The following is a 25,511-nucleotide window of genomic DNA, read 5'->3' as shown; positions in this document are numbered from 1 at the left end:
CCCTCCCCTGGCAACCCCATCATTCTAGGACCCCCACCTTTATGTTCTCTTGAGGTTCCTTCTTCTCAGTTTCTGTCTTTTTAGAGGATTCCGATTTGGCGTCAGCAGCACCTGTGAGAGCAACAAAGAGGAGGCTTATGGGAAAAGAGATTTACAGACAGGCACCCACACCAGTATCCCCAGCGGCCCCAAGCCAGTGCCCGTCCCCAGCGGCTGTGCGGCAGGGCCCCAAGCCAGTGCCCGTCCCCAGCGGCTGTGCGGCAGGGCCCCAAGCCAGTGCCCGCGGCTGTGCGGCAGGGCCCCAAGCCAGTGCCCGCCCCCCGCGGCTGTGCGGCAGGGCCCCAAGCCAGTGCCCGTCCCCAGCGGCTGTGCGGCAGGGCCCCAGGCCAGTGCCCGTCCCCAGCAAAATCAGCAGCATTTCTGCAATGAACTTAGGTGTGGGACAAACCCTTCGGCACCAACCATCCTTTCTTACCCGCCTTGGCTTTTAGACCGGGTTTTGAGCCGCACTTGGAGGAGACTTTTGATACGTCCACCTTCTTGTTCAAGATCTGCACCTGCCGGGAAGATACAGAGGTCACCACAGAGCGCAGTCCTGCGGTACAATCCTCATCATGTACAGAGCTCATCCACAACAGGCTTCAGGGCGAGTCAGAAACCCTCAATACCCGCTTTACCCCAAGTCTGAGCTCATCAGTATAACCTACAGTGTACCTGTAAGACGACTTACCCGCTCTCGGGCTCCTGGCCTCCGGAGGGGTTTTTCAGGTTTTCTCCTACCATCTTATAATGAAAAGTTCTGCAACTTTCTAACCTACGTGGACTTTTGACTACTTCTAGTCAAGATCTCCACTAGCTGTCACTGAGTGGTAGCATTCTTGTCAATATTCAGAAGATGAAAACCTGCCCTCACCAACTCCTGCTCTCACAGCGGAAGGTTTGTTACAATGGGTCAGTGCATAATGCTGCACACATCTCTGCCCTGTCAGCCGTGGGAGAGGGGGACAGACATTAAACCTCTGGATGTAAACAAGAATGCTCCTATTCACTGACAACAAGCAGACACCATGAAAACAAAAAGCATGAGAAAGTTCCAGAAGTTTTCGTTACACGATGCTCAGCCCCTTCTGACTCGCCCCGACAACCGAGGGAAAGAAAGAGAAAAAGGAAGCAGAATTCGAGAGTAAGAAGCCAGCCTCGGGAGACGCGGAGCCCAAGTGACGGAGAATTCGATACGTGATGCCCTCCCCCGGTGCCAGCCGGCCCCACCACCTCCAGCAGACAGAATAATTCCACCTCCACCAGTTCCATCTCACATACCTACTGATTGATACCAGGCACCTAATGATGTGTCAGCCATAGTACCGAACATCCCATTGTACCCCAAAATCTCAGTACTGACTGCAGGTAAGTGCAGGGAACGGCTTCCAGCCCCAGGGCTGGATGATGGGATACATGGGATGGAGGGGAAATCGTCCTGGAGGTTATTAACAGCAGCAATCTCTGAACTGGTGTCATGGAGAAAAAGCCTCCAGTATGGGGACAGGACGGCATGGCGCAGCCCTTTTATAGCACAGGTCAGAGCCCCCCTTCTCCATGGCTTACCCCCACCCTTCTCCATGGCTTACCCCCACCCTTCTCCATGGCTTACCCCCACCCTTCTCCATGGCTTACCCCCACCCTTCTCCATGGCTTACCCCCACCCTTCTCCATGGCTTACCCCCACCCTTCTCCATGGCTTACCCCCACCCTTCTCCATGGCTTACCCCCACCCTTCTCCATGGCTTACCCCCACCCTTCTCCATGGCTTACCCCCACCCTTCTCCATGGCTTACCCCCACCCTTCTCCATGGCTCACCCCACCCTTCTCCATGGCTCACCCCACCCTTCTCTAAGAACGCGCTAAGCTGCACCGCCGAGAGCTGCAGGCACTGACGCCCACCTCGACCTCATACTCCTTTCCAGGGGAACTAAACCCATAGTCTTCATATCCAGGGGCCCAGAGTTGGCTAAATTAGTGCTTGCCATCCGTACTCCTGACCCACTCAAATATTCTTCATTTAAAATTTCCTACCGCATTATGTCTACAGCTGTTATGCAGGCTTCAGCGTTTCCACGGTAACAGACCACAAACAACCCCTGTAGTCTGATCCTGCAATAACACTCCCATCCATTCATCCCTTAGTTCCTGCTAATAAGTCGAATGTACGTTAGGAAGGCGAAGGGGGTGAATGGGAAAGAATGACTGTAGGATCCGACTACACATTGTTTGTAGTCTGTTACCATGGAGATACACAAGTCTGCATAGCAGTAAGCAATCCAAAGGGGTTTCTGGCAATTAAATACCGATGACTTACCTGTCCTCAAGACGGGTCCGTCAATAGCCGATTGGTGGGGGTCCCACTCACTGCACCCCTACTATTTAACTGATCAAGTGGGCAGCAACACTGAGATGAGCGCCGCAGCCTCTTCAAAGTGCACTCAGCACAGCGCCATACAATGCATAGTGGCTGTGTCTGGTACTGCAGCTCAATCCCATTTAAGTGATAAGCAGCCGCTTTAAAAAAATGTGTCACCGTGTGACTGAAGGACATCACAGGCCGAGGAGGAGGCCATAGCGCTTGCCCGAGAACCCCCTCTAACAGCAATTTTCCAGCCCTCGGCAACCCCTTTAAGCGAAGACTATATGTAGATTTGCAAAGTTTAAAAGAAAAAAAAATACAATGCAGCAGCAAACCAAATAAAGTACAATAATGCCGTAGTAATAGAAAATATTCTGGTGCTAATGCTATGCTTATTTTGTAAATTTGAGATTCTTGCCAAATACATTTTGTACAAAATTATTTGTGCCCGTCTACCGACGTCAAGGTGATCTCTGTAAGACGGGAACCTAACACTAAATCTTGCCTGTTATGTACTATACTGGCTACCAGGGAGTGCAGGTTCCACATGAATGCTGGGTCCACTCTGCTTTTTAATCATTTTTGGTGCCAAAATGGCCACCATAAAAATCAGGGAGTATATAGTGGGCTCAGCATGCATGTTGGTACCTGCATTCCCTGAATTAAATGGTGGCAGTTATTACACATAACAGGTAGCATTTCATTTAGTGTTAGGTTTGCGTCTTACAGAGATCGCCTTGACGCCGGCAGGTGGGCCCAAATCATTATGTACAAAATGTATTTGCCAAGAATCTCAAATCTACAAAATAAGCATAGCCTTAGCACCAGAATATTTTCTATTACTATGACATTATTGTACTTTATTCGGTTTGCAGAGTGCTGCTGCGTTTTTTTTTCTTTGTGTTTCTAGCCATGGCGGCGTGCACCTGTGCATTGGGATGTGCTGACTGACACCTTTTTTCTCTGCTATATGTAGATTTGCCTCTGTATACACCGTAGACACAAAAAGCAGTGATTTCCAACCAGTGACCCTCCAGCTGGTTGCAAAACTACAACTCCTATCATGCCCTGAAAACCTGAGGCTGTCAGAGCATGATGGGAGTTGTAGTTTTGCAACAGTTGGAGAGACACAGGATGGGGAATTTAGCAATGAAGCAATGAAGAGTTTGCAGGAAAGCAGAGATGAGCGCTGGGGATATAACCTCCGAGGTGCTGGCCACACATTACTCACGTTGCTACCGCCTGGTTTGTGGCTGGTGGACGCTGGCGGCCGGCTGCTGCCTATGGATGGTTTGGCTGCACTGGTTACCTGCGGATAATAGGTGGTTTAGTTCTGAAGGGTTGGAGGCGATGCAGTAGAGACAGGGCAGAAGGGAGAAGAGGAAGGAAACAAAAAACTGCAAATTCTGGGAATGGAAGAAAAACCTGGAAATGTTGTCAATGCTGAAATAAAAGCTTCTGCGTGGGTCGTGCCCACTGCTGCCCAGGAGGTCTGACCGGCCGCACAACCCAAGTGAGACTATTGGGAGAACAGAAGCTTTACGGATCTCTTTCATCTATGTAAATCGGGACTGGAAAATTCTCCGGCACAGATCATATTAATTTGTGCGCCCCCGGCAGAGCACCCAGCGCCCCGTCAGCTGAAGGACGGGGAGCCATCTGCTGTACTCAGCCAGGCTGCCAAGAAGCAGCAATCTGGCCGAGAGTCAACGGGATGAGAATTAATTAACCTTGTGAGCGGCACAGCGGCCATATGCAGCCCTGCAGGAGGCGACACTGTGCCCACGTGCTGCTCTTATGTAAAGGGCAAGAAAACGGCGCAGAGCTCAGGGCCGCTGATCATTTACCACAGGTCATGTGACTTCCGAAGGCACAAAAAACGGAACCGAGCGCTGCACAAAGGACCATAAAAGTGGGTCCACATATGTCTGCACTGGAAGTCTTCTGACCCTGTGTCTGCATCCTCTCTGACCTCCTCTTCACCGCATCGCCGGGTGCAGGAAGAAGCTGCAGCGATCAGAGTCACCCGGTCTCCACAGCAATGCACGGCCCCTGCGCTCGCCTCCCACTACACGTACAATATCCCGTATTACGCCTTATTCACAGCTCAGTGTTCAGTCAGTGATTTCCATCAGTGATTGGAGCCTCCACAGTCATGAGGTATAAGGGAAAGAGCTGCCCCTGTCCTGGGTTTAGAGCCACATCTGGATGGAAATCACTGACCGAACACTGACGCGCGAATGAGGCATGACACTGAGCCCTAGGCACTTTACCTACAGCAAGTAATACTGTAGGAAACAAGAAGTCAGGTGATATCCTGAGCGCAGCTCTGGATGCGATTGGAGTAAGGAAACCTAGATTCAATCATTTATTATTTGCACGCAGCCAATGCTCACATCTCATACACAGTATCATGATGTTGTGGAATAAAAGGGGGGAAAAAAAACAAAACTCTGCTGACTTCTTAAAGGCTATGGACACCGGGGCAGTTTATTATTATTCCATTTTACTCATTTTGGGCTAAAAATTAATTTTTTCAACTGCTTTTTATTAAAAATGTTAAGCCATTTCTTAGCTACAGGGGATAAAAATCTGTGTTTGCAGGCATGTGTAGCTCTTTCCTCTGATCTCCTGACCTTTAAAAACACTTTACTCTGTATTACACAGCCGGATTCTGCTGGCGCTTGTCGGGAAGAAAGTGTTCCTTTCCGGCAATCGCCTGCTCACTAGTGGAGGAGACTGCAGTGATTACCGGCTGCGATCTCCTCCTCAGTACAAGGAGGAGCGATTGCTTTGCTATTGCCCTCCCTTGCCGGCAGCACATTGCGATTAGACACCACGATCTGTCGTCTGCAAACGATCATTATTAAAACACGTTAAAAGATTTGTATTGCCTGATGAACGAGTGTTCGTCGGGTAATCGGTGGCAGTATTACACTGCCAGATAATTACTACGAACACTCAGCCATCATCTGGCAGGAAATACTGGCTTTTTTTAAGCCATATTCTTATTTTCATAGGAATTCAGCTATAAAGACTGTTTATGAGGTCAGGAGATCAGAGCTACACTTGTCTGCAAACAGACTGATTTTTAACCCCTGTATCAAAGAATCTGCTGAAAATTTTTAATAAAAAAATAAATAAAATGATAATAAAACTGCCCCGAAGGTGTCACACAGCCTTTAAAGCAGGGACGCAGGCTACCGTATAGTCAGACTGTATGTGACTAAACTCAGCTCTGCTACATCTACATACTGTATTCAAGGCAACCACAACTGCAACAATCTGACCACTTACCTTATCCATGACTAGTAATAAAGACTGGTCCTCAGAGCTGGCCATATACATCAGGTGAGTCAACTGAACCTGCCAATTTCGGTGGGGCCGGTCAACCATCTAATGTGTATGGGGTCCTCTGACTCCCCAAATGGCAAATGTCATAGGAGAAAGGGACTGGGCATGTTGGATTCCAAGTGCTCAATCCTTTTGCAATCAGAGAGATAAGTGGTTGTGAGAACAGTCTGCAGCAGCTTTTTCCCCCGTACCAACTGAGAACATGTGCATGCTCGGCCGGGTTGAGCATGCATGAGTATGGGGGTAAGGGGATAATAGCTGTAGGCTGACCAAATTTTTTTTTTTTTAATTATAAAAAAAATTAAAAAATCTCTTTAACCAACAGGGTGATTCAATGCCGCAGCTGACCACAACTGGGAACGTTCCAACTCCATCAAGTGAGAGACGACGCTCCTTCATCCATGCTTTTTGCAGTGCGATTGAAGGGGTGAATTTGGGAGACTGCATCCCTACCTGCGGCAGGTCTGTCCACCCCCAATCCTTGGACCACCGACATATAAAGCAGACCGTGGCGCACCCCTCCCCCGCCCGACACAGTTAGTTCACATGTAATAGGCACAATGGATATTAAGACCCAGACTGAAGCGACAATGCCCGGCAGCCATACTTACATTCCCACCACCAGGGACATGCTTAATATTGTCCTTGGAGCCACACTTGGACTGAACATGGCTGTAGTTGACTTTTTTGTTGACTATCTGGACCTGGAGCGTGACAGGATGGGGAGAAAACAAAAAAAAAAACAAAAAAAAAAAAACAATAAACGAGACACAGAAGTGGAGAAGCACGGTTAGAAAATCACACGACAGAACAGGACGGTGTTACGTGAATGACACAGGGAGGGAAACATGAAGCATGGGGTGAGCGGCAGCTACAGAGGAGACCACCCTGCGTCGCTACGCCCCACAGCGGGCAATGCGGAAAGTCAGATGAAGCGGAGCCACACGGGGACCCTGCGCGCGTTGTAAGTCGTAATGCTGCAAAGTCACACCCGGGTCTGCGGTTGACTCCTGCATAATACAACGACCCCACAGTGAAAGGCGCTAGTACCTGCAATCTACAGGCGAAGCACGGAAAAGCGGGTGACCTCACATGACCATGAACCGGTGCAAATTTATATGAGAAAGTGCCATTATTCATTTTCCTCCTGTAAAGCCCCTTTAAAAAATCCCATTCTGGTCCCGGTGATCACTGGTACAATACTCACCCGGCACATTCCTGCACTAGTATTTCTATACTAACCAGAGGAGGAGTGAGGCAGAAAGACGCGAGGTAATAAGAGGGAGGAGGAGGGGAGAAAGTGACAGATCATTAAGGTAGAAGTGAGGAGGAGGAAGGACGGGCCGGCAGCGGCTCGCTGAGCACTCACTTTCCCATTGCTTTGCTTTTGCGCGGTCTCTTTAGGGTCTGCCGGCTTAGCGCTGGCTGCTTTAGTGGCGGCTGGGGCAGGGGCAGGTTTTCGAACTGTGCTGACAGGCACAGGCTTTTTCTCTACTTTTACCTGCTGGGGGGGAAATGTAAGATGGTTTACAAGTCAGCAATAAGACAATAGAAAAGTCACAGCTGTCCTCCGGGGAGGGAAACTGCAAGCGTTCTTCTGTCTGCTCCAGGTCTATGCAGAGGAATCAGCCGCAGAGCTGACAATTTATACGACGAGATGAAAATCAATCCTGTGAGATATGAACAGGACCCCAAACCTCACCTCTGCTGGTGGAGTCACGGTGTACATACATTACTCATCCTGTATTATACTCCAGAGCTGCACTCACTATTCTGCTGGGGCAGTCACTGTGTACATACATTACTTATCCTGTACTGATCCTGAGTTACATCCTGTATTATACTCCAGAGCTGCACTCACTATTCTGCTGGTGCAGTCACTGTGTACATACATTACTTATCCTGTACTGATCCTGAGTTACATCCTGTATTATACTCCAGAGCTGCACTCACTATTCTGCTGGTGCAGTCACTGTGTACATACATTACTTATCCTGTACTGATCCTGAGTTACATCCTGTATTATACTCCAGAGCTGCACTCACTATTCTGCTGGTGCAGTCACTGTGTACATACATTACTTATCCTGTACTGATCCTGAGTTACATCCTGTATTATACTCCAGAGCTGCACTCACTATTCTGCTGGTGCAGTCACTGTGTACATACATTACTTATCCTGTACTGATCCTGAGTTACATCCTGTATTATACTCCAGAGCTGCACTCACTATTCTGCTGGTGCAGTCGCTGTGTACATACATTACTTATCCTGTACTGATCCCAAGTTACATCCTGTATTATACTCCAGAGCTGCGCTCACTATTCTGCTGGTGCAGTCACTGTGTACATACATTACTGATCCTGAGTTACATCCTGTATTATACTCCAGAGCTGCACTCACTATTCTGCTGGTGCAGTCGCTGTGTACATACATTACTTATCCTGTACTGATCCTGAGTTACATCCTGTATTATACTCCAGAGCTGCACTCACTATTCTGCTGGTGCAGTCACTGTGTACATACATTACTTATCCTGTACTGATCCTGAGTTACATCCTGTATTATACTCCAGAGCTGCACTCACTATTCTGCTGGTGCAGTCACTGTGTACATACATTACTTATCCTGTACTGATCCTGAGTTACATCCTGTATTGTACTCCAGAGCTGCACTCACTATTCTGCTGGTGCAGTCGCTGTGTACATACATTACTTATCCTGTACTGATCCCAAGTTACATCCTGTATTATACTCCAGAGCTGCGCTCACTATTCTGCTGGTGCAGTCACTGTGTACATACATTACTGATCCTGAGTTACATCCTGTATTATACTCCAGAGCTGCACTCACTATTCTGCTGGTGCAGTCACTGTGTACATACATTACTGATCCTGAGTTACATCCTGTATTATACTCCAGAGCTGCGCTCACTATTCTGCTGGTGCAGTCACTGTGTACATACATTACTGATCCTGAGTTACATCCTGTATTATACTCCAGAGCTGCGCTCACTATTCTGCTGGTGCAGTCACTGTGTACATACATTACTTATCCTGTACTGATCCTGAGTTACATCCTGTATTATACTCCAGAGCTGCACTCACTATTCTGCTGGGGCAGTCACTGTGTACATACATTACTTATCCTGTACTGATCCTGAGTTACATCCTGTATTATACTCCAGAGCTGCACTCACTATTCTGCTGATGCAGTCACTGTGTACATACATTACTTATCCTGTACTGATCCGGAGTTACATCCTGTATTGTACACCCCCCCCCCCCCATCTCCGCTTAGTGAGGACATTTACTTTCGGATGGTTCAGTTATTGTCCTGAAAATGTCGTCAGTTTATCGATAACCGGTGAGAACGTAAAACCTGCACAACATCCAGCTCTGCAGCCGTGACAGACGACATGAGAGGGAAAGAGACGATATACGATGTGTAACAGCACAGACAGGACGCCCCGGCCCCTCACCTTCCCTCCTCCAGGCTGATGCTTCAGATTGTCCGTGGATCCGATCTTGGAGCGCACGTTCTTCAGGTCGGGAGCCGTCGCTGGACGAGGCTGTTTGGGGGCCGCACTGGGTCTGCTGGCCGCCAGGGCACTAGAAGGCTTGCTGGCAGGAGCTGTACTGGTTTTGCTTAGAGGAGCCGGGCGGGTGATAGGTTGTTTTTTGGCATCTGCAGAAGCACTGGGACCAGTAACAGGTTTGGAAGCAGCTGGTTTGCTGGTCTTGGGGCGGCTGGGGCTCACTGGAGCAGGTCCATTGCTCTTCGTTAAATCAGCTGGAACAGTTTTGGGGCGACTTAATTCTGCAATAAAAAGAGGATGGAGAGAAGAGGGTCAGAGCGGTAAACCCCTTTGTGCGATGTCACTTTCTATCCCCTGATATAGGGGAAGTACAGTTTATGGTCACCAAGGCAGGGATAGAGGCTGGGGTGTGGACCAGTGGAGGATGAGCTGCCGGCACGTTCAATGGAGCGATGCTTCCCGCTCCATTCAAAATGTTCATTCTGACGGTGGCTGCAGGGAACAGCTAATCACAGGGGGTGCTGGGTCCCCCACAGATTGGATACTGAAGACCGGTAATGATAGAGGGGTTTTCAGGGTTAATGACTAACATTAGTGATAGGTCAGAATAGGTAATCAATAGCAGATTGGTGGGGTCCGACACCTGGGACCCCCGCCTCTCAGCTGTGTGAAGCGGCCTGGAGCTCTATGAATGCCGCAGCCTCTTCCTGGCGAGCTGCTGCGTGTCCAGGTCACCAGACCAGCTGATCGGCGGACCCCTGCCGATGTGATGACAACCTATTCCGAGGATCGGTCAATCATTATCATTTCCTGGATAACCGATTTAACTATTCGTGCCGCTACCTCCTGTAACTGGGGCTGACATATGAGCACCGGTTACAGCCTCACCATAGAGCTAAACCGGGTCTGCTAAGACCAAGCAACCTCCTGAACTTAGTGTTCATGCAATCGCTGAAACGGGAGGAAGAGGAGCCACGGCCGCTTCCCGGTCAGTATGCAAGGTGCACAATGAAAGCCATGGATAAAGCGATGGGGAGTCCATATGTCCCTGGCCACCGGCTCCCAGCTCCTCAACCATCTCCGTGCAGCTGCAAACTCTGCAAGGACATTTCGAAACGCCTTCGCAGTTACATACGGACTTTTAAAAAGGTGTTTGATGGTCCAGAAGAGGTTAATTCATACAGAGTGTATGGCCACGTGGCTGTGTGCAGTGCTTCTATCCAGCGCAGAACTACCCACCAGTAGGGGACCTTGTAGAAGTCGTCTTCTTGGCTTCTGCCGCCTTCACATCATTCTTAAGAGCTGTAACAGAGAAGACGCCAGGCACAGCCATGTTATATCCACGACACATCAGGGGTCAGTCACCTGTCAGACTTGCAGAAATGTCAACGACTAAAAATCTGCATCTACATTTGGGTTATAGGTTTTTTCAGCTTTCTTTCGTGCAGGCCAACATTGTATTGGCCTTCTCAGCTGCTGCTTGGTATTGAGTGCGTCCGCTAAGCAGCACACCCACATGATTCTCTCTCCCCCCCCCAGTTCATGTCACCACACCCAGACTATTACTGTGGCCCAATTCAGATGCATGGGCTCTATAGGAGCGAAATCTGTGACTTACAGGTTGGTCGTTTCGGGGTGGCATTGAGTTTGGGTGCAGATGTTCCTGTGGTATTTGCAGCGGTGGAGGTGCCGAGTTTGGAAGCCGCCGGGCTGGCCTTCACAGCAGAGCGAGGGGTAGTCGCAGAGGTCAGGGGCTTCTTGTCTGTGGTATTCACTGGACTCTTAAGATCCAGGCTCTTATAATAGAACATAAAAAAACACAACTTTATTATAGGATTCAGAGAAGCACAAATCAAATCTACTTAGAGTCGGGCCGGCTTGAAGTGCGCTGTGGACGGCCGTGCTTACGCCCACTTCATCTAACCACGATTCATGCCCACCTACAGCATTAATTTGCTGCGCAGTATGGCGTGAAAGTTCTGCACGGGGAGACCACCACCGTCCATTATGTACAATCCCTCTCTGCAGCTATTGATTCGCCAGCCGCTGACCTGAATGCTGATGGAAGAGGCCGGCGCGGGGGATAATTAATTGGAGCGCTCCGCTATGAAACGAGAGGCTCTTTTGTCAGTGTAATTAATGATGGCAGATAGCCTAACGAGCGGCCGGCCTCCGGTTCTGGCTAAACAGAATGGAGGCTTTTCAACGGGAAAGCAGAGTCTCCCTGCAGTGATGTGACAACGTGGGTATAAATATAGAGGCGAAGACCCAGCGAGCGGCATCCAGAGAGTAGAGCGGAAACTTCCATAGTCACCTACCTGCTCTCCTGGCCATAGAGCGTGGACGAGAAAGGCAGCGACTAAGAGCGGGGGTTGTCGCAGAAAGTTACAGGCAGGGGTTAATCCAACTTACCTCTGAGGCTGCAGTGAAGTCAACAGTGTGTATTTAAAGGGGTATTCCGGTTACAGTCACAGGATAGGGGATAACTATTAGGTCGGTTGGGGTCCTACCGCTGGGAGCCCCACCAAATCATGAGAACGAGGGCCTCGTATCCCCCTACAGCCCTCAAGAAATAAAGGGAGCAGCTGGTTGGGCATGCGTACGGCTGCGCCGTTCATTTCTATGGGACTTCCGGATAGTGGAGCGCTGCACTCGTCTATCTCCAGAACTCTCGTGTGCAACTGGCCGCTCCGTAAATTTTAGGGGTGGCTGGAGAGCCCCCATTCTCGTGACCCAGTGGTCGTATCCTCACCAAACTAAGTTATTAACTATCCTGTGGATAGGGGATTAAGTTAATCTAACTGGAATACCTGCATATTCTCTCTCTCCATGACTTCTGAATGGGAGGGCTCTTGCCAGGTATGATGCATATGATTAGCACTGCAGTGAGCCAATCACACGCCTCTGTGCCTGTGCTGCCCCTCCCCCTCACGGCCTGCAGTCTCACAGACACAGGGGGAGAGAGTCTGCAGCTGCATCCCCCTCCTCCTGTTCACCATCTTACAATTACAGAGAATGTCCCAGAAGGTAAAGAGGAGCTACAGGCTTTGGGATACAAAACCATTACCATCTTACAGCCGAAATACGGTCCCTGCTGAAGCTTACACCCAGGCGCCGGCCACGCACGGATCAACTGCCCCCAACCACCCCAGAGAAGCAAAGTGTTTTTTACTTCTGGGTTTACGGGTCAATAACTGGAAGGTGTCAGCGACAACAGGGGTGATGACCGGTAGGTTCTCTATTCACCGATGTGCTCACCTGCGAAGCTGTATTGCCACAGCTCCCACTTACCTTGGGCTTTGCCTCTTTAGGTGTTGCAGTTTTCAGTGCACTCCCCAGGGGGCGCTTTGGAGTGGCGGTGTTATTGGCGGCAGCCGGAGCAGGGCTGCTGGCCTTTTTAGCTTGGATGGGTGTCGAGGACAGCGGTTTCTTGGGGCTGGGAGCAGCCAGGGGTTTGCCTTTAGGGGTTGCTGCAGTTTTGGTTGCAGTTGCTGCTGAGGCCTTTAGATTGAAGATACAAAATAGGTTAAGAAGAACGTAAAAAATAAAATAAAATAAAATAAAATTATAATTTGAAATCTGTAAAACCTGCAGATCACAGGAGAGATGAGAGGGGCAGCTATGCGGAGAATGGCCTTATGTTCTGTTGCATGCATATTTTGCATTCATGGTCTGGGAGCAATGGTCGCCATACTGAGAGCCACCCAGCTTTCCCAGAAGCAGGTCTAACCAATCAGTGTCTTGGGATCATCTAATCCTAAAGTCACATGGCCTAGTACACGGGGGTCATACCTTCACTTTCTTCTCAGGACTTGCAGGGAGCTCCTTGGTTGGGGGAGCAGTGATGTCACTTCCTGTTCTGGGATCTTCTGTTGCAGCGACCGCTTCCAATTTACCTGAAAGACGGAATTTACAGAATGAAAGACGGCTCGACAACCATCGCTGTGCAATCGTACATCTGACTGACAACTTGTGACCGTCAGTGTTAGAGACAAGCAGCCATTAAGTAGATACAAACTCCCACTGGTCAGCGCAGAGCTCATCCATCCTGCAGAATAGCGAGTGCAGCTCTGGAGTTAGTAGGATTTCAAGTAAAAGGCGAAAACCTTTTATGTAGCGGGTGTCACATTTCACATGATCCAGATAATTAGAGGTTAAATGGCGTTTCTGTCGCAGCCGGACCTTTACCAAGTGGATAACTGCTCTGGTTTGGATGCAGCGATAGGTGGAAGCATCCTTCAAACAGGGAATCTGTCAGCAGTTTTCACCCCAGTACTATATAAGTGACCCCCAAACAGCAAAAGTCGATGATCTTCCTAAAAGCATTACCAAAAATATAAAAAGTCCGGGACACGTCACCATTAAGGAACGTCTAGCAGACATTTAGCTGTCTCCGGGTCCCTTATCTAAAGCCGTCAACAGTTTTTCGGCGGCAAAACTGCTGACAGATTCTCTTTCATAAAGTCCTGAGAATAAGTGAATCCACACAAGCGTGCACTAAAAAACAATGAGATGTCACAGCAAACCACACGGTTAGACAACGCAAACCACGCAGACTGTCAGTCCCCCAAATCTTACGGCGCGCCTCTATGAAATAGGAACAGTCCAGAGGCATCGGGATGGGGCCCGGCCTGGGACATTTGCGGAAGAAGTGGAGCGACGCTCTTAGCAGAAGATGCAATGTGCGTTTTAGGGATGATTTCCCACAGAGGAGGCGACGCAGGTTTCTTCTAGACCGGGGCCGCATGTGCTTCACATCAGAGGCCGAGATCTATTACCGCACATAATGGAGATTACATAACGGCTCGGTGGTAACACGTGATTATACAGAGCGGAGCAGACTCCCCGACTGTCTGCAGCAGTGCACGCGGTGAGCTCCGGCCTGTCACAAGCAATTCATTCCCCTCCACAGCGCAGGTCAGCAACGTGTCACCTCCGCCGACTGAGATTTGAAAGGAGAAAGACAAAGTTACGGATCCTGCGCGCTTTTACGTACGGCAGCTGGTCATGGAGACGTCTACTGCGGCACATTACCAGCGATGAGACCATTGTAACATACCGCGAGAAATCACAACCTAAGGCTACGTTCACACGAACGTATTTGGTTTCCATGTCCGTTCCTTTTTTTTGCGGATTTGATTTCAATGGGTCCGCAAAAAATGCGGACAGCCCACGGTGTGCTGTCAGCATCCGTATGTCCGTTCCGTAGCCCCGCAAAAAATATAGAGCACGTCCTATTCTTGTCCGTTTTGTTACAATGGATCCGCAAAATAATAAATAAATAAAAAAAATATATATATTGATGTAATATCGATGCCAAAAGGATGTCATCTGTAATTTTTGCGGATCAGTGTTTGGCGGACCGCAAAACACATATGGTCGTGTGAATGTAGCCCAAGAGGGAGACTAACCTGCAGCGTCATAAGAAGGAATCAGAGGTGAAGGCTTTTAATGGATCTGAAGAGTAAGACAATTGTGACCATATAATCAACATGAGAGGGGGAGGCGCTGAGCACATACATTACCTATCCTGTATTATACTCCAGAGCTGCACTCACTATTCTGCTGGTGCAGTCACTGTGTACATACATTACTTATCCTGTACTGACCCTGAGTTACATCCTGTATTATACTCCAGAGCCGCACTCACTATTCTGCTGGTGCAGTCACTGTGTACATACATTACATTACTTATCCTGTACTGATCCTGAGTTACATCCTGTATTATACTCCAGAGCTGCACTCACTATTCTGCTGGTGCAGTCACTGTGTACATACATTACTTATCCTGTACTGATCCTGAGTTACATCCTGTATTATACTCCAGAGCTGCACTCACTATTCTGCTGGTGCAGTTACTGTGCACATACATTACTTATCCTGTACTGATCCTGAGTTACATCCTGTATTATACTCCAGAGCTGCACTCACTATTCTGCTGGTGGAGTCACTGTGTACATACATTACATTACTTATCCTGTACTGATCCTGAGTTACATCCTGTATTATACTCCAGAGCTGCGCTCACTATTCTGCTGGTGCAGTCACTGTGTACATACATTACTTATCCTGTACTGATCCTGAGTTACATCCTGTATTATACTCCAGAGCTGCACTCACTATTCTGCTGGTGCAGTCACTGTGTACATACATTACATTACTTATCCTGTACTGATCCTGAGTTACATCCTGTATTATACTCCAGAGCTGCACTCACTATTCTGCTGGTGCAGTCACTGTGTACATACATTACTTATCCTGTACTGATCCTGAGTTACATCCTGTATTATACACCAGAGCTGCACTCACTATTCTGCTGGTGCAGTCACTGTGCACATACATTACTTATCCTGTACTGATCCTCAGTTACATCCTGTATTATACTCCAGAGCTGCACTCACTATTCTGCTGGTGCAGTCACTGTGTACATACATTACTTATCCTGTACTGATCCTGAGTTACATCCTGTATTATACTCCAGAGCTGCACTCACTATTCTGCTGGTGCAGTCACTGTGTACATACATTACTTATCCTGTACTGACCCTGAGTTACATCCTGTATTATACTCCAGAGCTGCACTCACTATTCTGCTGGTGCAGTCACTATGTACATACATTACTTATCCTGTACTGATCCTCAGTTACATCCTGTATTATACTCCAGAGCTGCACTCACTATTCTGCTGGTGCAGTCACTGTGTACATACATTACTTATCCTGTACTGATCCTGAGTTACATCCTGTATTATACTCCAGAGCTGCACTCACTATTCTGCTGGTGGAGTCACTGTGTACATACATTACTTATCCTGTACTGATCCTGAGTTACATCCTGTATTATACTCCAGAGCTGCACTCACTATTCTGCTGGTGGAGTCACTGTGTACATACATTACATTACTTATCCTGTACTGATCCTGAGTTACATCCTGTATTATACTCCAGAGCTGCGCTCACTATTCTGCTGGTGCAGTCACTGTGTACATACATTACTTATCCTGTACTGATCCTGAGTTACATCCTGTATTATACTCCAGAGCTGCACTCACTATTCTGCTGGTGCAGTCACTGTGTACATACATTACATTACTTATCCTGTACTGATCCTGAGTTACATCCTGTATTATACTCCAGAGCTGCACTCACTATTCTGCTGGTGCAGTCACTGTGTACATACATTACTTATCCTGTACTGATCCTGAGTTACATCCTGTATTATACACCAGAGCTGCACTCACTATTCTGCTGGTGCAGTCACTGTGCACATACATTACTTATCCTGTACTGATCCTCAGTTACATCCTGTATTATACTCCAGAGCTGCACTCACTATTCTGCTGGTGCAGTCACTGTGTACATACATTACTTATCCTGTACTGATCCTGAGTTACATCCTGTATTATACTCCAGAGCTGCACTCACTATTCTGCTGGTGCAGTCACTGTGTACATACATTACTAATCCTGTACTGACCCTGAGTTACATCCTGTATTATACTCCAGAGCTGCACTCACTATTCTGCTGGTGCAGTCACTATGTACATACATTACTTATCCTGTACTGATCCTCAGTTACATCCTGTATTATACTCCAGAGCTGCACTCACTATTCTGCTGGTGCAGTCACTGTGTACATACATTACTTATCCTGTACTGATCCTGAGTTACATCCTGTATTATACACCAGAGCTAACCATGACAACCGGAAAGAAATCCTTCATGCTTTACACTGCAGGCGACATCCAGAGAAATTGTAGAACTGTACTCAAAGCTTTCACTGTCAGACAACGTGGACGCGCCCGCAGCATCTGCGCAGGAACTAAAGCCGCAACTTACACAAGAGGCTAAAATAAATCTCCATTTTATTGGTCTTTTCCAAAATCCCCGGTAATCCGGCTCGAGGCCGCTGCTTCAGTAATGACCGCGCACTCAAATAATGAGGTCACCCCACGCCAGGATCCGTTTATGGGAATTGTCCACCATATGCGGTGTTTGGGAAAGCTGGGTGACCCCTGTGGCCATACCCCGCTTGTCCCAACCTCCCGAGACTATGGCACGACACCCCCCCCAGCCAACAGCTAGTTGGGGGTCCCCTGTGACAGAAACGGCAGCCACGCTGGTATCCACCCAGCTTTTTCAGACTCCTGAATGGTAAAATCACCCAAAGCCATAAGAGGCTGTACTACATCCCGCCACATCCCCAGTCAGCTGTAATGGCGGCAGTACAGGTGCTCACCCAGCTTTCCCAGACTACTGAATGCCAAGTCTGCACATTAGTGGTAACCCACCTTATAACTAGACCGGTTTTCTATTCAGGGGTCTGGAAAAGTTGGGTGATCGGGGTTCACACTCCGCTTCCCAAATCGCCTGAATGGCAAAACCTGCCGAGTGCAACGCTGGGAAAGCTGGATAATTGTACACGGGCAGCACCCAGCTTTCTCAGAGTGCAGAATGGTAAATCGAGGGGTGCAGAGAAATGTGGTAATACAGCACCCCGTAACCAGGCAGGTGTCCGGGAAAGCTGAGTGACTGCCTCCTGTGAGAATGGGAAAGGCAGCAATACAGGTTGTCACCCAGCTTTCCCAGACTCCTGAATGGCAAGTCTGCCTGTTACTGTGGTCTGGGAAAGAGCGGCGACTACATTTTTTGCAATTAAGGGAAAATCATCTAAAAACAAATGAGAAGTATAAACGAGACGATGCCGCCGGAGACGACCGGTCCGATACCCTGCGCAGCAGCCTTCCATTTCCACTGATTATGTGCATCGCTCTCGTGTCCCGGTTTCCAGCAGAGTCGTCATAATCTGCTCTCATCTTTCCTGCGTTTTCTATCTGACAGATGGGAAGCAAATTTAATTCCGGACTGAACAGTTTCACGGGAAATCTGATGACAGCAGCCGCAATAAACGCGCTCATTGGCATTTCTTAATATTTCCCTTCAGAAATCTGAGCACAGCAGAAAGGGGCGTCAGATGGGGGTCCCGGGGTCCAGCATATCCATATAGAACACAGACGAGGGCATGCATCTGTATGGAGACGCATTTCGCCTGTAGGGGCCGCTGCAGAGGAGACGCACAGCTGAGCTGATGGCAACTTACCCCCGTACCAGCCGTCTGCCGAGAGTCAGTATGGGGGTCACCTACAGGCAGGAGTTTAGGGGACAGAGGGATCAGACTACATACCAGGCTGGTTTGTAGTCTGTAACCATGGAAATCTAGGTCTGAACAGGCTGCATACACAAAGCGGCAGATTGTTTGTAAAAACTGCACCATGGCACTGCCACCACTGCCACCTTTGCCCACAACGAAGGGGCAGTGCCGCTCTGAGCAGACAGTGATGGCGTGTATCCGGGGAAGACTCCATCATTCCTGCACCTTCTGGAGATCATTGAAGAAAGCCTAATTTCTATCCAGGCGCCAAGTGACAAACTCTGCTCTGCCAACCCAGCATACTCCACTCTGCGTGAGGCGGTGACAGCTTTAACTCTGCTACATCTCTCCATAAAAATATACAAAACACATCAGCTCCCAACAAAGGACCTTTAAATAAAGCGGAGCGACTAAAGATGGCGGCAAACACATTATATTTGCATTCTCTTCAGGCCGCCACTGTTATCCTTTACAGACCCCCCGGGGGGTGCACATCTCCCGATCTGTCCCCGTCCGCCTCCCTCCACATAATCCCTCACACGCGGCACATCTGTCACTATAACCAGAGACCAACATCAATTTCAGAAGAACCATTTCAACCCCGGGGAAAAAAAAAATATGAATTATACATCCAGCCGTTCATCTCTTTCAAGGAAAGCTGGGTGGCAATCAACAACATAGCCGCCACGATGAATCTCAGAGATTGCCCAGCCTCGTTCATCAGCATGAAGGCCGGGTACATAACCATTCACAACTAAGCAAGCTAGGCGTCTGCATTTGTCATCACCCAGCTTTCCCTGAAGCAGATAAACGGCTGAATAAACGACGACTCAGAGTTGGGATTTTTAGTGGACATGGTCTCAAAATTTGTCAACTTACCCTTCAGGACCTCCTCCTCTTGTAGGGAGACACCAGTATGGACATCACCCACTACTTTCTCCTCCGGAGTCTTCATCTTCTCCTGCTCAGGTTTCTTATTCTCTGAGACGTTGGAAGTGACCGGAGATCCCGCTCTCTTAATTTCATTCTTCTCAATGCTGCTAGTTTCTGGGATGTCATCCAGCTTCGGCATGGCCAAAGACAGAAGGTCCTGACTGGTTAGGAGAGGCCCATCGTTAGCCTTCTCATCCTTAAAGCCAAGATGCCCCTTCATGAGGGAGGAGGAGGAGAAGTCGGCTATCTCCTGCTTGGTGCTGAAGTCGTAGCCCGTCGACTGCTCTTCAGCTACGGTCATTGATCTCTTCATGGAATTGGCTTGCTTTTTGGCCAAGGCGATCTGGCAGTGGTTCAAATCACCAGGTGGTGATGGCACGTTGAGGCTTTCTTTGGCTCCTGGACCCTCGGGGTACTTATCTGCGATGTTGAATGTTTGAGGAACTGCCAAGTGTGAGCACTCGGACATCGCTCGCCGGATCGCCTTCCTCTGACAGGAGGCTCGATCGAGCAGTGGGCAGTCATCTAGACTGTTGAGCCGATCATCTGTGTCCACGTTGAACCCATCTTCATCTAGGTCATTACAATGATTGACAGGGATCAGCTTGAAGTCGTCATGTGCCAGCTCCACCATGGTTTTCGGTGGCATTTGGATGGAGCACCCGTTCTTCAGGTGGTTGTCAGATGGAGAACATTTCTCTTTACTAAAGGAATTATCAGGGACGGGGTTAAAACTGTTACTCCAAATTTTCGTGTCGTGGTTCTGGAAAAGCATCTCCGCCTCGGAATGCCCGAAAAGCTGACGCTCCTGCTCGGCAGTAGACACCAAGCCGGTTTTAGTGGCGGCTTTCTCCTGGTCAGTGATTGCCGGGATGGGATCGAAAGCATCAAAGATCCTACAAGGTCCACCGGCGGGCAGGATGACCTCGGCAGGCTTGGAGCAGGAGAATGGATCTCCTAAGAACTGGCTGGGATTGGACGGGATCTGGTTACTTTGGCTTTGCCCTTCACATTCCACCTTCTCCTTGGGTCCCAGCTGAAGGCTTTTGTCTAGTTTGGTCTCGAAGAAGCACAGCTTGTCCTCATCGGTGAAGCCGGCATTCTTAACCAGTCCATCTTTAATTTGCCCTCCGGTCTTGTTGACGTTCAGACCAATCTCATTCAGCTTCCCCTCCGTCCTCTGCCATTCGTACTCTGCTTTGGGGTATTCTCTCTGGGGCTCGGTACCCGGGGCATTGCACAGCTGGCTGTATTCACTGAGGGCAGCAGGCTGCTGATTCGAGAAGGACATTGTTCTCTCGTCTGGCTTCTCGGAGAGACTAACAGGCAGAGAGTGAGGCTGCCTCGCGCGCTGACATCACATCTGCTTCAGAGAAGAAAAATTAATCTCCACCTACAGGGTCCCACCTCCTCCGAGCTGACAGCCCGGCCGAGAGACCCCCACCAGAGCCAGTCATCTGCTTAATACCTGCAAACTCTGCTCCTCAAAAAGCCAGAACATCCCCCCAACCACATGAGAGGATGGAGACTGACAGGAACATGCTGAGAACACGTTAGCCATACAGCCAAATCATAAAAATGACCCCAATCAGTGATAACCCTGATGCTCCGCTCAATTCTCCGACAGACCCTTCAGTAACCAGAGAAGACATCAATATATTTCCCGACTAACTAAAGGAGTCCTTCACCTTAAAAAGGGCAACAACGCTGTGGGACAGTCGTGGCAATTAGGCCTAGTCCGGTGTAGTTGCTAGGGATAAAAAACAGTCTTCGGTTTAGTTGTTAGGCATTATGTCCCTAGCAACCAGTTTGGTCTTTGAATTAAATGGAACGAAAGCTCAAGAAAAACTTAACGCGCGCCAGTGATCCTTCAATCCTCTTTAAGGGGAGCTCCCATCTAAATTATTTCAACTTTATGGACTATTGATTATAATCTCGATTTATTTTTTCCGGCAATAACTTTCTTATATACAGGCAGGCCTGGGGGCGGGTCTACCCTGTAGCGGGTGGCCTGGGGGCGGGTCTACCCTGTAGCGGGTGGCCTGGGGGCGGGTCTACCCTGTAGCGGGTGGCCTGGGGGCGGGTCTACCCTGTAGCGGGTGGCCTGGAGGCGGGTCTACCCTGTAGCGGGTGGCCTGGAGGCGGGTCTACCCTGTAGCGGGTGGCCTGGAGGCAGTGCAGTCTCCCGCTGTGATCTGTAGAGTATGTATACACTCTATACACCCTCCCCCAGGCCTCCCTCTATATATATATATACCAGTGATGGCTAACCTCTGGCACTCCACCTGTGCCCTGGTTCTCGGAGCTATGTGCAGTCCTGGACTCTGCTCCGCTGGCTCAATGTGGAGCCATCTTGCTCAGGGAAATGGTAGGGACTGCAGCAGTGGACTCTACTCTCCGCCCCAGCGGGATGCTGCCTGCAGCCAGTGCCATCTCCCGCTGTGATCTGGAGCACTGCATCAGCGCAGCATGTGCACCTCTCTGCAGCCTGCTCCTGGATTAATAGCGCGGGTGGCAGGGACTTAAGACCCTCACATGCCACGCCGATACCACGCTCCAGAAGAGAAAATAAGGTAGAGGTCACAATATCAAATTTGAATAAATCGAGCAGCCCTAGTCTGACCCAAGCCATATGCCAGCACTAGCAGGTAAGAATACCCTTCATCTTCATCATACTTTCTCTACACTCCCCTCCAAGGCCCGGTTCACACATCGCATATTCACTGCTGCCGAATCTGCGAGAATACAGACATTAACGACCCTCATTAAGCTTCCACAGAAAAAGTCTGTCGCTCGCCCTCGTTGTAGCAGAAATGCATTGTGTAAAATCTGCCCAACCGCACAGGCTAATAATAGTCACCCAGCCTGTGCATCCTGAGCTTCCTGGTCCATGAATAGAATGCCAGTACTGCAGGGAAGATGAGAGGAGGACGGTGATATCTACGGAAAGCTGTGCCCTGTAAGGCTCTGGTCAGACATCTTATAACACGACGTTTCAATATTAATCTATTTCTGCTGCACAGATCCCTTGTGTGTGGCCCGGGGCTCAGTGCAGACCTACATAGCGCGGGCCCCCTGAAGTGACAGACGGCCCCGTCCACTGCCCCTGCTCTCAGCAAAAAGATGCTGCTATTTTGGGGCCGTGTAGCTTCGCATTAGCTGCTCTATACCCAGACACATCCAGATCTATGGCGCCAGAGGAATCTCCTTTGGCTGCGGCAGGCAGGACGGGTACGGACTGATGGCACCTGATGCCACACCGATTACCGTCAGTACACGCCCCGTCCATGGGTAACACATGACGAGGAGTCTAACACCTCTGTAACTGTCCAACAGGCTTTGTGCGCCAATTCCTAGTCCAGATCTCTGCATGCTGTCAATGAATATAAAAATATATATTATATTTTTTTTGCATTCAGAAGCTGAAATCCTGCCCTGACCTAATACAACTGTAACAAACCAGGAGCGGTGAGAAGTCTCAGCCCGTGTGAGCAAAACCTCGACTGAAAGACTGAAAAAATAAAATAAAATAAAATATACAGGCTCAGATATGAGATGCATCACAGCTGCAAGGTTTCCATTCAGTGACAGCAGGCAGACATCTTGAAAACAGTAAAGGAATTAAAACCTAGTATAGTAAAAGCTGCAACCCGCCCACTACACGATGTTTGCACTTAGGCTATGTTCACACTTGCGTTGTTAATTCTGGTATCGAGATCCGGCAGAGGATCTCGATATCGGAATTAAACGGATCCGTTTGGATCTCGCGCATCAGGAGGCACCCGTTCCGTTGCGGTTGTGAAGTCACCCAGCTTTCCAGAACCCTGAAAGGCAGGAGGGTGCACCACCGCATAACTAGGCCGGACAGCATTCAGGATCCTGGGAAAGCCGCGTAGGAGCTGTAGCGGTGGCTGTACTCATTCACGTAATAAACTACACGATGGCGGACGTACATAATAACGTTCCGCCATAACGGCAATAATAATCGCCAAAGACGAGTGAAAACAAGCCATTAGCGACGACCTCCGTCCACGACCTTCTCTGATCAATCCCTGACGAGCGGCTCTATGAAAGACCCATCATATGGATTCTCACAGCACTGCAAGGGTTAACACCCTCCACCTCCCTCTCCGCTATACAGAAACCCCCCCCCCATTCTATTTTTAGCTCGCTATTTTTTGCCGATTTAACGCTTTTCCTTCCAGTTCTCTGTAAATGATCCCGCTCGCTGGTTTCCATGGCAACGTCCCATAAGGAGGGATAACGAGGGAATCAGCAGCGAGGAGGAGACGAGGAGGATTCTACAGACGGAGAAACCAAGTGCGATTTGTGAATGGAGACATTTTTTTTTCTTCTTTATATCGATTTCATGCACGGGTCGGAGAAGCGCCAAGTAACCTCCCGTTCACACGACCGCCACTCTCAGTCGTCATTCATCCGTTACGATAACGCATCCGCTTCTGGGAAAGCTGGGTGGCGAGCTGCACCAGCCGTCCCATTGACAATGGCGCCTCCCAGTGGAGATATTATACATCAGTCAGTTCTTGTAGTTGATGTATTGGAAGCAGGAAAAATGAGCAAGCGCAAGGATCTGAGCGAAGGGTCAATGTGTAGACAAGGGGGTCAGGGCGCCTCCAGAACGGCCGGTCCTGAGGGGTGCCACCTATATATCGTGGTCAGTACCTACCAAAAGTGCGCCAAGGGAGGGGAACGGGTGAACCAGCGAAAAAAGTAGTGGGTGCCCAAAGCTCCTGGGGGTCAAGGCGAGCCCGTCTGGCCCGATTCATGGAGGCTGCATCACGCAGGAGCCTATGCCAACATCTAGGGCAGGGGTGAGCAACCTCTGGCACTCCAGCTGTGGTGAAACTACAACACCCAGCATGCTCCATTCGCGCAGAGACCCCCCCATGATCTTTAGAACGAAGGTACTGAGAATCCCACGGCATGACCACCGTGAGAAGGAGCCTGAAGGGGTCAGTGGTCAGGAGCATGCTGGGAGCTGTAGTTCACAACACAGGTTATCAAACGGCGACAACGAGGGGTGCGTCTACTCCTGCAGGACACGGCCACCCCTTCCTTCACCCTCACAATTTCAACATCTGCCGGGGGGCGGCGTTCGCTCAGGAAGGATAATGGGAGTCAAATTTCAGACGGCAAATCTAACGTCTTTGTCATCGGTCTCGCTTCGCCCAGGAATCATATGTCGACCTCAAACACGAGGCCAAAAAATAAATCCTCCTTCATTTACCAGCGTCTAAGATCTCAGAACTGTGCAGAGAAAGAATACCCAGCACTAGCAGGACATAAAGAGTAAAGACATAACCCCCATTCTTTATACTGCAGGCAGCCGGTCAATATGTCTACAACCTATTATAGAATCCAGTCAATAAAGGCTGCACAATCATATTTACCGCAATACGGCAGCTTCTGCCCGCCATGACTTGGAGTTGTACGACTAGTTGCTCTGGGTGACTACTCCACTCATCGTGGACATTACTAGGATCTAATGATACCCTGGGCAGGCTCACAGCCACATGTCCGATGCTACACTGGTGCACAGGGAAACCTTTTGGCGAATTGAGCCGATGTACGCCATTTTCCAGGTGAGCGGACGGAGAAATCAGAAAAACCAAAAAGGAGTCAAACTATGCAAAAATTACCAATAATTAAGTAATTTTATTCTGGCCGCAGACAAAGCGGTACTCCCGTCCTCTAAGAAGATAGCATAATGTCTTAGGTAGTGATCGGTGGGGGTCCGATCCCCACCGATCCTGAGAATGAAGGGGTCACAGAAGCACGGCCATATTCAAGTGAAACCCTCCCACCTTTCCAGTTCCAACTGCAGCCAGCAGTGTACACAGTGGGGGGTTGTCACCAGCAAGTACAGGAGCATCCATTAGGACACAACTGTAGCAAACTCCCAGCTGTAAGTAGTAGACCTGAATGTGGATCTGGCCTCTAAACAAATAAAAGCTTCCACTTGCTGACAGCAAGCAGAGCTCTGGAAAACTGAAGTATTACAAACTTCGACATGCACACCAGAGCAGAGATCGACAGGGATCCGCCAAGACACTTGAGATATGACGTTACTCCTTTAAGTGCCCCTTCACCTGCCGCTCTTTCCCGCGCTAGATATAT

The 25,511-nt window shown here is 49.2% G+C and overlaps 1 protein-coding gene across 12 annotated transcripts in view; it reads right to left on the bottom strand.

Annotated features, from left to right (window-relative positions):
• The window catches only part of LOC122939581 (titin-like), a 106,384-nt gene that overhangs the window by 6,075 nt on the left and 74,798 nt on the right, over positions 1 to 25,511 (bottom strand). For 4 of the 12 annotated variants that reach the window (XM_044295672.1, XM_044295675.1, XM_044295680.1 and 1 more), the window contains 10 exons: positions 13,085 to 13,188; positions 12,584 to 12,793; positions 10,911 to 11,088; positions 10,532 to 10,594; positions 9,236 to 9,573; positions 7,126 to 7,260; positions 6,368 to 6,460; positions 3,634 to 3,711; positions 476 to 557; positions 38 to 111 (listed from right to left, as the gene is read on the bottom strand). In XM_044295672.1, coding sequence (XP_044151607.1) covers positions 38 to 111; positions 476 to 557; positions 3,634 to 3,711; positions 6,368 to 6,460; positions 7,126 to 7,260; positions 9,236 to 9,573; positions 10,532 to 10,594; positions 10,911 to 11,088; positions 12,584 to 12,793; positions 13,085 to 13,188 — 1,355 coding nt within the window. The remainder of the gene's footprint in view (positions 1 to 37; positions 112 to 475; positions 558 to 3,633; positions 3,712 to 6,367; positions 6,461 to 7,125; positions 7,261 to 9,235; positions 9,574 to 10,531; positions 10,595 to 10,910; positions 11,089 to 12,583; positions 12,794 to 13,084; positions 13,189 to 25,511) is intronic. The other 8 variants (XM_044295676.1, XM_044295674.1, XM_044295677.1 and 5 more) reach the window with 8 other exon arrangements.

Source organism: Bufo gargarizans, chromosome 5 (assembly GCF_014858855.1).
Source record: "Bufo gargarizans isolate SCDJY-AF-19 chromosome 5, ASM1485885v1, whole genome shotgun sequence".
Classification (NCBI taxonomy): Eukaryota; Metazoa; Chordata; class Amphibia; order Anura; family Bufonidae; genus Bufo; species Bufo gargarizans.
Note: the sequence above shows the minus strand (reverse complement) of the source record. Positions and strands in the feature narration are given on the sequence as shown.